Source organism: Phaethon aethereus (genome assembly GCF_964289735.1).
Source record: "Phaethon aethereus genome assembly, chromosome: 6".
Classification (NCBI taxonomy): domain Eukaryota; kingdom Metazoa; phylum Chordata; class Aves; order Phaethontiformes; family Phaethontidae; genus Phaethon; species Phaethon aethereus.
Window position 1 is genome coordinate 39,960,499 of NC_138580.1, and position 12,974 is coordinate 39,973,472.

Sequence of the window (12,974 nt, forward strand, 5' to 3'; positions counted from 1 at the left end):
AGGTACTTGGATAACATGGCAATAAGTAGCTATGATTCTAGAAGTCCTTCTAGAGAGATCTTGGAAGCCAACTGTTAGTAATTTACTACCAGTTGATACAAACTCACAGACTGCATTGGGAGTCTTACTACAAGTCCTCCAAGGTACTTGCATAAAAAAACTATACAGAAAACCACAATTGGCTGAATACTATGATAAATACAGATTTTCCCTCCATGTACAAGTATTGGGTTGATTATTTGTGTTTGTTCATTCCTTCAGAAAAATTAACATGAACTTGCACAAAACTAGAAGAGCAACCTAGTAATGTATTTTCCAGAAAAAGCAACCTAGATATTCATTACTGATAACAGCAGTAATTACTGATAACTTATTTTCAAAGTCCTCACAACTCAAAAATAAATCTAAAAGATATTTCAATTTTTTTTTTTTAAAATCACAACTCAACAAGACTTCCTGTGTCAATTTGCCTCTAACTTATACAGCTATTATTTCCTTCCAAGAAAATACATATGTTAATGGGTGCCACTTACAATACGGGAAGAACTGTCTCATCTAGTCTCAAGAACAGAACCATCCATTCATTAAGAGCATGTTTTATTTTAATCTACCAAAGGCTCAATTTCAAGGACTTCCACTCCAGAGATGATATTTTTATACAATGAGAATATCCAGAGACGATATTTTTATACAATGAGAATATCACAAATTGAGCATACAGTGCCAGCATCAGTAAATGAAGCAAATTTGATATGAAAGTAATAAAAGATTGAATGAATACAAAAGACTATGATGTCTTTTCATACACTTACTTCCCTGAAAAAAAAAATTAAGTCATGAAAGTGACTAATGTTAGTGCAATATCTATTTTAGCAGAAAACACAAAATAAGTTATGTCTGTTCTGCATACATATGTCTGTCCATTTTACAAATTCCTTGGAAGACTTGGCGGTGTATGCCTCAAAGTTCCTTGTCACATAGAACAATCCTCTAAAAAAACACAAGAAGCAGCTCATCTACATGCGTCCCATTTTCATTGTAGCTATAAGAACCACAAGATAAACGTTTATTTCCTTGAAAAACTAGAAATATGCAAACAGACCATTCGTCTAGCCAGTGTCTGCATGATCAGCATTTTCATTAATTTTAATTTTTCTTAACCAGTTAGAATCAGAACAGATCTGTGTCTTGACAGATTTGTGGCACAAAAGCTATGCATTCCAGATAGGATAAAAAAAGCCATGAACATAAGTTCTGTGTCAAGGCGTTTCTCTGTAACATAAATAAGTTTAAGAGGCAACACTGTTAGGCACACACACACCCTCCTCTGTGGAAGAACAGACCATGTTTCTTGGTGATGGTAAAATAATACCTTTTCAACTCCTGAATGTATTTTTTATGTAAGATGTAGAAGCAGAACTTGCTCTGACTCATGGGTCTTGTTGTATTTGATAGGTAAGAACAAATGCTCCTCGGAACCATCGTGGCTCATGGACATTTCAAGGAGTCTCATCTAACACTTCGTCTACATGCAGATAGCAAGAGAGGAAAGTCATCGGAATCCTCAAGCTCAGAAGAGGTGGTGCTTCAGGCTTCAACATACTTCATGGAAATCTTATCAATAGCACAACTAACTCATAGTAAGAGTATCACTTGGAAAGAGATAAGACAAAGGCAGGCTAACAGCAAAAGGAGAGCCTGAGGCACAAGGAGATGAGGCAAGCAGCATGTCATGTATCATCAGAATCATGGTCTAGATATATATTCAGAAAACAGACACAGTTAGCAACTGATGTCTGAGGAAGGTGCTTACAAGTCTAAAAGTCAAGGAGTGTCCATCCATGGAGGAAGGTTTCCTACCTAGAAAGAAGCTACAGTAACTTAATTGATAGATACCAGTACGTCCTTCAACTGCAGACTTTGTTCAGACTGATTTCTTCTGAAGTTGCTAATATCTCTTCAGCAACTTCTGCATACTAGTAAGAGATTTTGTCTTGAAGAATTAAATGATTCACACACCGTAACAAAAAAGAAAATCAGCAAAACAAGAGGGAAATATTCCCCTGTGCTCGTATTTGAGATAGTGACAGAGGGCTCAAACTGTGTTTCTACCCAATTCATTACGCATTTGTCTAAACAAAAAGTTCTTTATTTGCCCATTCTTTCCCCATCCCTGCCAACTTAGTGTCAAGTCACTTGCTCTTTGATCGCTATTTTTGCATTATTACTTCCAGAGGCAGTGACTCCAACTGGATACAATAGTCTAAGTGAGGTTATCAAAGACAGCATAATCGGTTTCAGTTGCATCACGGTGTCATTTGGAAGCACCAGGTATGTACAAGCTTTATCGCTCTTCTAAGAGATGGTACAACCACCACAAGATGACCTTGTGCTAAAAAAACCCCTCAATTTCACACTTAAGAGTAGGGATACAAACAGATGATCGGAGCATACTGTAGGCCCTTCCAACTTTTTTTTTTTATAGCTAGGGATTTTATTTTCTCTAACAACTGAGAGCTAAGCTGAGTTCACCCAGTAAAGCCCAGGTCTTTTTCTTGAGTAGGCATTATTAATTTTAGAGCTGCCAATGTGCATAAGTGGCTGGATAACATGACAGTTCCCTTTTAACAGTCTCTCTATCAGATTGAGTGTCATCCTGATTAAGAGGACATATAAAAGGAAATAAAATTCAATACTGTACTCAAAGGTATATCACTCCATTACTTTCCTAGGGAAATTTCCAGAAGCTCTGTTGACCTTACAGTACTCTATTTAAGTCAGAGGTACAGCATCCTTTAACTTCAAACGGGAGCCATGTTAAATAGATTCCCAGAGCTCCTGAGATTAGACTCTCATTTGTTTGGCACCGTACTGAAAAGCCACCAGTGAGGACTTGATGCCAAGACACTGGTCAAACGAATGGACCAAAAAAAGAATTGCTATTATCCTAATTAAGAAGTGATCAGGACACCATCAATACTATCCCACCTCCCTTCTGAAATTGAGATTGAGCATCTTAAGTACTTAGGCAAAAAAAGTTTCAGCACAGGACTGAATCTCAGAAGGACGAGGACATCCTTAAAGAAGCTTTCTAAAAATGGAGGGGAAGTAGACTTACTTTTGAGATGACACCTGTGATTTTAGGAGGGGACAGAGATCAAGGTTACATTGTTTTCCTTCCCACATTCACAGTTTGTGCATTCCTTACAGGCCAGCCTGACTAAAAGGCTGTTCTGTTATAAAATAAAGTAAGACCACTCAACTTACTGGGGACCTCAGCCAATCTTGATTTATTCCTTGGTACTGTTGCCAGTAAGAGCTGTGGACCTTCTAGGTTTGAGGTTGATCAAGTTTATTCATTTAACGTCTTCTCTTCCCTAAAGAGCCTGATTATTGCAACTACCCTTTAATGGCCCTCTAGTTTAATCACAGTAGCTGGATCAGTTACCCGCAAAAGGGTAAGACTTGTACCAAGGCAAGTGGCATTCTTCCACTTCACATGGACCACAGCTGTTTTGCAGTGCCTAGTTCAAGTGTGCAAGAGCTCATTAACAAAGCTTGCCTGACAGTAGACCATACTGGGGCAAGATCACATGTGCAGAGGAGTCATGCAAAGTTCTTTCCTAGAAATACAGAACATTAGAAGTTTAAAAGCCTCTTAAATAGCTGGTTTCACACTTGCAACTTGTAGATCACATAACAAGATCATTTGCACCAAATTCAAGCAAAAACCAAGCCTGCATTAAGGTCGCTAGAAAACATTGCAGAAAGTTTTAGCTTAGTACAACTGCATTTTAGCTTGATGCCACCACATTTGGCAAGGACAATACTGCACTTTTTCCCCCTCATTAGCAGGATCAGTAAAGCATCACTATTTATACTCATTCTTATTACCTCACTGAACAGCTGCCCCTTCTTTCTCACCTTCTAGTACATAAGGAATAAGCAGCTTAAAAGGGTGCCCACTAATGGTATTGTTAATTGGCCTTTGATACAACTGTAGCTATTAGTACTGGAAATAAAGAAATCCTTATTTGCAAAATTTAAGATCAGAGTCCTATAATTCTTATTCATGTAAGTCTTACTGGTTTATAATGAAACTAACTGCATCAGCAAAAACAATTTAAACAGGATAAAATACAAAAAGAAGTGGTTGCCAAGAACAAGTCGTAATCACCCAGATACCCAGGAGTAGCTCTCAGTAACTCAATTAGCCTTAAAAGAGTTTTGTTGGATTTGCATTAATAAAGCAAAGAACAGGGGTTAGTCCCAAAAATCTCTCAGAACAGCTAGAAGTAATTCAGAAATACACAACAGCAACAAAGAAGAGAAAATACTATGCATTCAAGATCTAGTAGAGATTGCAACAAACTTCCTCAGCTCACTCTGCACTGGGTTTCAGACTTACATACAGATTGAGTAAAGCTCGTGGGATTGTTTTCCTAGAAAAGGAAGAAATCTGGACTGAGAGCGCCTTAGGGGAATTTGGCATGGCTACCTTCAATTTGCTTTCATCAACAGCACTACCGGTCTCTACTACAGCAAAGAATTTTTATACTGTCTCTTATATGCTTATAAAGTAACTTTAGAATTGCAGATTTACATGGAGTGACATAAAAGATCTCATTTGGTGAAACAGGAGCAGTCCATTTTTCCAACACAGGGAAATGCCACAAGATGCTGCAGAGACTAAGACAAATCTGCTTAAGAACGGGAGTTAACAAATTAATCCAGCTGATTTTTAAACATGATGGAGGAGATGCTTAGGAAGTCCTTAAACATCAATTCCTAGAAGCATGTAATATAAAAAAAAATTATTTCACATAACCCCCAAGCGTCCCATCTTCTTTTAGAAAGCACTATTTGCCATAGCTGTTTTCTAGACTGATCTAAGTGACTGGAGGCAACTGTTCCTAAGGTGCAAAGGTCAGGTTAAATTCCACTGGAAGTACGCATCCTCTCACTGCAGATCATGTCACATGCTTTTAAATTAATGAGGCAGCATTCCCCATCATTTTCCCTACAATGGGCTTCCTTAATGTACTTCACACCGAAAGTTAGTTAGAACAAAAGGACTCTCTAAATATGAAAAACTCAACATCTGGATGACACAGAACAGAAGCAGCACTGGAAACATGTTTCCTTTTCCTCTAGACCTTGTTTGCCCACTTCCCAGCTCTGCTAAGGCAAACACCACACTGAAGACATTCCATGCCCTTTTTCTCCGCTGCAAACCCCAGCAGCTTCAGTCTAAACTTGTGCCAACTTGGAAGCTAAACTGTTTCAGTCTTTTCCAGAAGGTGCAGACACTGTGGGAGAGCAGAAGTTTAGACCTCGTCAATACGAAACATTCCCCTCTGCTGTATATCCAACAAGAACATGCGTACGCACCTTAGGTGTTTCTACCACCTCCCACAGAGCTGCGAGTCCTTTTGTAGGAGGCGGCAGCTGAAGTAAGTCTCCAACTGCAAAACAAGTGTGAAACTCCAGTGATCAAAGTTTTGAGCTGTTTTAAGCAGGGAGGGCTTTGCTGAGTATCAGCTTGTTATCTAAAAGATGCTTATGCACGGAAGAAAGACAGTCCAGCCTGAGCAGCAGCCAGCTCAGCTTTGCACTTCTCTTGTCTAATAGCCTAAACAAGGATGGGCATACTGCTCTAAGAAATTCAGAAAGATGTTTTTGCCTTGAAATGTCAGTCATGCAATCCCCTAGCTCTTCCAGTCAACTCCCACTTGTTTTGAGTCCTTACAGGAAAAGCAAGGGGAGGTTTTTTTGCATTCTTTTAAACAATCAGAGCTGAATCATTGCTGCTGCTCCAGGTAAGCAAAACAGACGAAGGAATAAGCAATGAGATGCTTAGAATTCCACCAGATACTTCGCTGCAAAGACTGACACAAGCTTGTTTCAATGCATATCGTTACAGAGATCATTTTTCATTCCCTGCTTTAACAGATTACAATCAGTTTAAGAAAACACAAAATCAGCAGAAGCCTTTAATAGCTTTTCAGCTTAATTACACTATTCTGTGCTCTACAAAAAGCATAGAGGAAATACAGTGATACTTGAATCTTTGTCTCAGCCTACTTGCAGAAGAATAACGATATGCTACTTTGTGCCCTATTACCATCCCAGAAATAATGAAGGCAATAAAATAATGAAACCAGTGAAAGATATGGCCAAGGGCAAGGAGCACAGTGGCAGTGTCTCAGTTGAATTCTACGCTGCTTTGAAAGTGGATATATTGCTGACAGTGTATTATCTATGGAAAATACGGAACTACAACTGGTAAGGTGAAGTTTTTCTTCTGTGAAAACCTAATACTGCTCAGTGGTGACATCCTTTCATCCTCATCTTCTACCTGAAGACAAAAAGGAGCCCCAAAACTGAAGCTGTATATTTAAATCCTGACTCACTAATACTTAGAGGTCTTACATTTAGCTCAAGCCGCTGGAAAATTCCACATTACCTATCTGTTGATACTAATGGATGCTACATTTGTGTGTAGACACATGTAAACAGAAGCATTATAGAGTTATACAGAGAAAGAAATTGCTTTTTATTAACGAAACACAGCTTGAAAGCCTGCTATAACAGAAGAGTTAATATGAGAAACACACTCTTAAATTAAATAGTGTTTTTCTGCAGGCATGTGATTTTTTTAAAAGTGGTATAATTATGTGTAGGCTATAAATATAACTTTAGAAATAACAGTCAAATGCAGCTTACCTTGTGGCAAAAAAAGTTCAAAAACTCGTTTATGCATAGTCAGGATTTCATTAAGTGCTACACTTAGTTTTGTTTTTTCAAATATTTCAGTGAAGTTTTTGAACATGAATTTACTTTAAGTGAATGCTTTACAACACTGAACTACAAGCAACTCCTTCAATTTATTTGCAGTGGCTTTGACAGAAGCAAGCCCAAATACACACACACACACACTTTTGGAAGTTTATTTGCATCACATTTAAGGAAACTTATCCAAATAGAAGTCAAAAAGCCACAATAAAGAGAGAAATTATAGAAAAGAAAAGCAAAGACCTCTTTTTTCCTAGACAAATGTTCCATCAGCAGGAGTCCCATTATTTGTTATAACATTCTTTAACTTGTAATGACTCTGAAGAAGACTAATAACAGACTGGTGGGAACAGATGGAGTGGTGCTGTTAATTATAGGCACTTAGCTACATCAGACCCCATGAGTTATTATCAACATTTCCCACTAGGGAGGAGAATCACTCGCTTTTAAGTAGTACGTTGCTTACTAAGCTGGGAGCATTAGCAGTCAGGATTGTACTAATCAGTACTAACAACACAACTCATCTGAAAACAAAAAATATGAAAATATTCCCCAAATAACCCCAACACTATTTTATTTTTTTCTTTCCCAATCATTTCTAAATATAAAAGTTCTTCCACAAAGATTTAAACTCAGGTCTCGCTAATTGTATCTCCCTACCAGTCAGCTGAAGCTTTCAAACCATCTGACTAGCAAGAAGATAAACTGAAATAAAGGAAAATCACCCTAGCACATATAATAGAAGGGATGCAGACCTCCTGAACAGAGTGAAGCCAAGAACCTACAAAGTGATTCACTACAGAAACAGATTATTTCAGTCTTAAACAGGGTATCATTCCAGTGCACCTGCACACACCCTTTCCAATTATGCAACGCAAACATTGCTTCTAGGCCTTCTGAGTTTCCTGCTGCATCCCTACCTTGAAACAGGAAACCATCTTCCTTCTGCTTATCAACAAAGTGTCTGGAGGTTATTAAATCCATCTGCTTGCATAAGCATAAACAGTATTTCTCCATGTTACATATTCAACAAGAGCTACTCCTTTTTGTAAGGATCACAGTACAAAGACACCAGAGTGCCTTCCTTTTGCAAATACTTAAGGCCAAACAGAAGCCCCTGCAGGTGTTGGGACATTAATTCAGAGCCTTTAAAAAAGCCAGTGGACTTGTTCCACGCTTATCTGGAAACTAAATGAACGCTCTGAAAAAGAGTCCAATGTTCAAAGAGTCTGATGATGTGCCCTATTTGAAAAAACTACTATGCATCTTTTTAAGCTTTAAGCAGTGCCTTCATAACATTAGTGACTGGAAAATTTAGATCATTAAAGAATCCTTATATTCTGATGTTTAGTCACACACTAGAAAACTAGAATGAAATTTGTCTATGAGTTTTCCATGGATAATTAACTCATTTGTAGTGTACTTACGAGCTAAAAGGATTTAGCCATAAAGGTCAAGGGGAAGAAGATGGCTTTTACAGCTAGTGTGAAAGCAGACACTAAGAAATACATTTGAAAGAAGGAATGAAAAGCAGAATTTGGGGTGTAAGTCTGCAGAACAGCTGTACAAAAAGCATGCACTGTATAAAAACTAAATATAGATTGCATGAAAGTTGACATCAAAACTACGTGCAGGCTAAGGGGACACTATACAAGTCACCTTTCCTTGGAGGTTGTGCTTTTAGTTGAAGAGCACTCCAGTCGGCAGGGCTCATGTGTACAGGAATGGGTATCAAAAGTTACATTTATATTTGATCTGCCTGAGCCTGTGATTGCACAAAGCCTGACAATTTTCTCAACAAATAGAGAACTGTAGTGGAAAGTACAAACAGGGGTTATGATCAGCTGACAGCCTAACTTTCGTTAGAAGTTACAGCTTTCAACAGATCTCAGCTTACATGTAAATACGCAACACCTTACCTTCCTACAGGCCTTGATCACATACACCAAGCAAAAGTTTCCTATCAATCTCAATGGAATCCAAGAATTAAATAAATTCCTTCCTCCTCTCCCAGGATATTTTCCATAATCTTCCAAATCACCCTTAATGTAGCAATGACCAAATTCACTCCCCACTGATACTTAGAGCATGACCTACCCAATACATCTAATAATGAAACACACAAACTTGCCAAGGAAGGAGTAGTTGTATTTAATTTAATCTCTTGTCATTCAGGAGATTAAAAAACAAAACCCTCACACTTTGTGTTAAGCTAGTATTGATATCAGGGCAGTTGTTGAAAAAGAACATTTTCTCTGGAATCCCATCTACAATTGCTGGATTAAAAGCCCAAAGACTCACATGTATTTAATACTTACATTCAAACTTGAGGACCCAACATCCAGTCAGAACAGCCATCATACATTTGACAGTACTTGGCATTGGAGCATCGGGAATAACAAGATGAGTTACTAGGAGAAAGATTACATCAGTAGAACTAAAAGCACATAAAAATCAGAACCATGTCTGGCTGAAAAGCAATCCATCACCATTTAAAGAATAAACAGAGTATAATAATTTATCAGCCAGCACAAGTATGTGATTTTTGAGACTAAGACACAAGTAAGTAGAAGTGCTATTAGAAGTTTTGTGCATTTCAACATATACTTGCTGTGACAAAGGGAAGTCATATTTTTATAGTTCTAAGCTAACACTTAAGTCTTCAGAGGACACTTCAGCTTATAGGATAATATTTTTTTCTTCCAATCCTTTTAAAGTTTTCTTCAACTCTAACAGGAATCTTACTATGGGATCTCACTGCTTTAACACAAAGCTAGCAGAACTCAACTCACAATTCAGGAGTAGTAATCAGGGTGTGAAAAGACGGTTGGGGAAAATTACCTTTGCATTTCTTTCACAAGCAGGGAAAGCAGCACTCCAAAGAAAAACTAATAGGAGGGATTAAGAGAATGTTCCCCTCCTTAAAAGGGAGGAAAAAACCCCCAAGCCTCATAACTTGGCTCCATCACCTTAATGAAGAACAAAATTTGAAAGAATGTAGCATGTGAGAAGAAATTGGTCAACTTTTCATCAATGACATGCTCTTTCTAAAGGCACCATCTGCCTAAGACACTTTTGGAAGATAAAAACCTTACAGGATGTCTCATATGAGCAGAGACCTTAAAGTTGGTTAAAAAAAGTGTAAAGAGAAGAGGTCTTTGAAGAGGACTTGGGGATTTTAAATAACAGACAATATATTGTCAAACTGTGGCTCCCCTAGAAGTCTCCTGCCTCAGTAACTAAGCAGGCTTTATATGCATTTACATGCAACAACACACCATCACTCTACTACAGCTATAATTCAGGGATTTCAGAAACTGCACTTATTAGGAATAATAAAAAAAACCTGCTGTAGCTAGTATCTTAAAGGATAAAGTGCAGATCTGTAGTTACTTCTATTTGGACAGGGACATTTCAACAAGACTACATACCTCTGCTGTTAAATTCAGTACACCTGCAAGTCTTCAGAACTGTTGCTAGTTTGTTCAGCAATTTCTGTTGCTCCGAACTAAGGTTGCTCCCCAGTATACCAAGAGGTCCATCTCTTGGCTGGCTGGGGCTCAGTGCCTGCACAAACAGAAAATCCTACAATAAGCTGAATGTTTGGGAACATAACAAAAGCAGCTAACTTGCTTGACAGCTTTGTTTAATAAGAATAAGCTTTTTGAAACAATTCATGGCAAGCTTAGTGGACAGGGTCCATAATAAATCTGCATAACAAATCAGCTCTAGAGCAGAAAAGCTTGACATTAAAGGTACTAAGGTACTTAATTTAGCTTCTGCAAGGTACCAAAACAGCTTATGCATCAGTTTCTTCTTCCTTGCTTTTTTTTTTAAAGGCACTACTGTGCACACATATAGCTCGTTGAACATTGTGTAAACAGCCTTGCTGACTGCAGTGTTGAAGGAGAAAAAAATTCCCAATAAAGTAGTAAAGCCTCCTACTTTTAGTGAAGTGTTACCAACAGAAACACTACCAACACATTGAGTAGCCTATATAATTAACACCTGCATTTCTTTTTAGCAAGAAGTCCCTACTACATTGCCCTGTAAGTAATGAATGCTTATTTTTTTAATGCAGATATTACTAATGCTAAGTAAGAGGAGCTGCGTGCTCAAGTTTTATGCTGACAAGGATAAAACTTCAGCTCCTGGGTCTTTGTAAGTACTCCCAGATTCCATAGTACAGACATAACTTTGAGATCCAGTTACCCTAAAGCCTCAGGCTTTGGATCAAGTCATCTGTATGAGCTGATACCATCCCTTGGCACACACTTATCCCAAAGCAAATGCAAATACTAAGTGCTTTGTTTGCAACAGAAGAGCTGCATCTTACATTTGCTACAGGTGGGAGGAACAGTCATAGCCTTGGCAATTTAGGTCCAACAGTTTACTTTTGGCCAACTGGTATCTTATTACCTCAGTGAGGAGGGACCATAACAGGTTGTATACCCTGGAGTAGACTAGGGCTGCTTGTATCAGCCAGGTCAGTTTAATCAGCACTTATCAGCAGGCACAAAGCATTTCACAATGCAGTAACTTTTTAAGTCTGAATAACCTGATTTTGGTCGCAAGTCCTGAGAAGTCTTTGGAAAAGAGAGGGCAAAACCAAAAACCCCAAAACAATCTTCCAAAAACTGTTTTCAACTGCTGAGCTGGTATCTTCATCATTGGACAAAGGATGATAGTGGAACAGCCGTTTAAAGGCACACAAAAAGCACCTGGAGCAAAGACTGCTGCTGCTGCTTTCAGTCAGTTTGACAAGTAGAACAAACTTAAATATACAAAAAACCAACAACAATAGCAAAGTTCAATCAACAATACTTCAGGAATAACAGTGTTGGCTCTCCTATAATAAAGCCACATTATAAGAAACATCCTTTGTTTTCCCAGATAAAGCTATGATAACACAGAATACCATAGCTTCTAAGTGTCCCACATACATTCTAGAAATATTGTCCAAGTTAGCTTCCCAACCCATTTTAAATCTCCCTGTAAAGGTAGGTGTTGCATTATACTTAGGTCCAAGCTTTCAATACATACCAGATGAACTTACAGGTTTTTTAAAAAGCAAAACAAAAAAAAAAACATACACACACTTACCTCAGAGGGTTGGTTAAGTGAAAATGATTCATTCTTCACTGGTAACATTAGCACAGACTTCATCTTTTCACTTTCCGCATAGTCCACAGGCCGCAGACCAAATATATTACTGGCAAAACAAGCACAGATGGGTTTAAGTAAATAAAATGTGACTTGATTCTTAACTAACTGGGCACATTAGCTGGGTAGCTTTCCCTCCCACTTTCTTATTAATATGTAATTTCAGCTAAAAAGCACAAAGCTTCAAGAATGGCATCCAAGACAGATGGATACTGAATTGCAAGCTGCCGCATTCAGCTGCAGAGTAAGGGATGTTCAGAGCAGTATGTTTATTTAACTATAAACCAGAATCCTTGTTAAACTGTTTCAAGGTGCACTTTGATATTATTCACAAGACCCAGAAAGCTCAGCTTTAATCTTTCGTTGCAGTCATATAACCAAGAAATGTATTTCTGGCTTACCCATTTGCCATAAAAGACATGTCAGAAGGTTCTACATACTGTGTTAAACACCGGGGCTTGATGTGGTTATGCTTTTATGGGAAAAGCTATCTGCTACCTACTTGGGAACTGTGACTCCCTCACACTTCCAAAATTTGACTATGCATCTCATTTTCCCTCAGTATGCTGTTCCACATAACACGTTATAGCCAATTCATTCAAATGCTAGTTGGTTTGACAATTTTGTTGAACACTATTCATCCTGTATGGCACCTCATAGTTATTTATTATGCTCAAGACCCATTTCCTCCATTTTTTTAGCATTACTCAGACAGATATGATTTGCTATAAACACAGTATCAAGCACAGCCATGGCTTCTCTCTTCTTCACACGACTTTGCAGCTGCAGGACAGCGAGCAGAGGAAAGCTTGAAAGTGCAGAACCGGTATAATTGCCATTAACAAACACAATCCTCTGCCAGCACTCCTGGGAAATATTCTGCTTGCTTTGCCCTTTGCAAGAATAATGGCCATTCCAGCTGATCCTCTTCTCCCCACCTCACATAGCTCTGGCTCTCAAAAGGCATAATAAGAGCTCGTTATGAAGGGGAAGCTTGTCACCAAGAACAAAGCCCT

The 12,974-nt window shown here is 38.3% G+C and overlaps 1 protein-coding gene across 1 annotated transcript in view; it reads right to left on the reverse strand.

The window, feature by feature from the left end:
* BARD1 (BRCA1 associated RING domain 1) overlaps positions 1-12,974 on the reverse strand; it is a 43,383-nt gene that overhangs the window by 2,313 nt on the left and 28,096 nt on the right. Inside the window, exons 7-9 of the mRNA XM_082001849.1 lie at positions 11,899-12,007; positions 10,227-10,356; positions 9,114-9,206 (exon numbers count right to left, since the gene is read on the reverse strand). Of these exons, the coding sequence (XP_081857975.1) occupies positions 9,114-9,206; positions 10,227-10,356; positions 11,899-12,007 (332 nt within the window). The remainder of the gene's footprint in view (positions 1-9,113; positions 9,207-10,226; positions 10,357-11,898; positions 12,008-12,974) is intronic.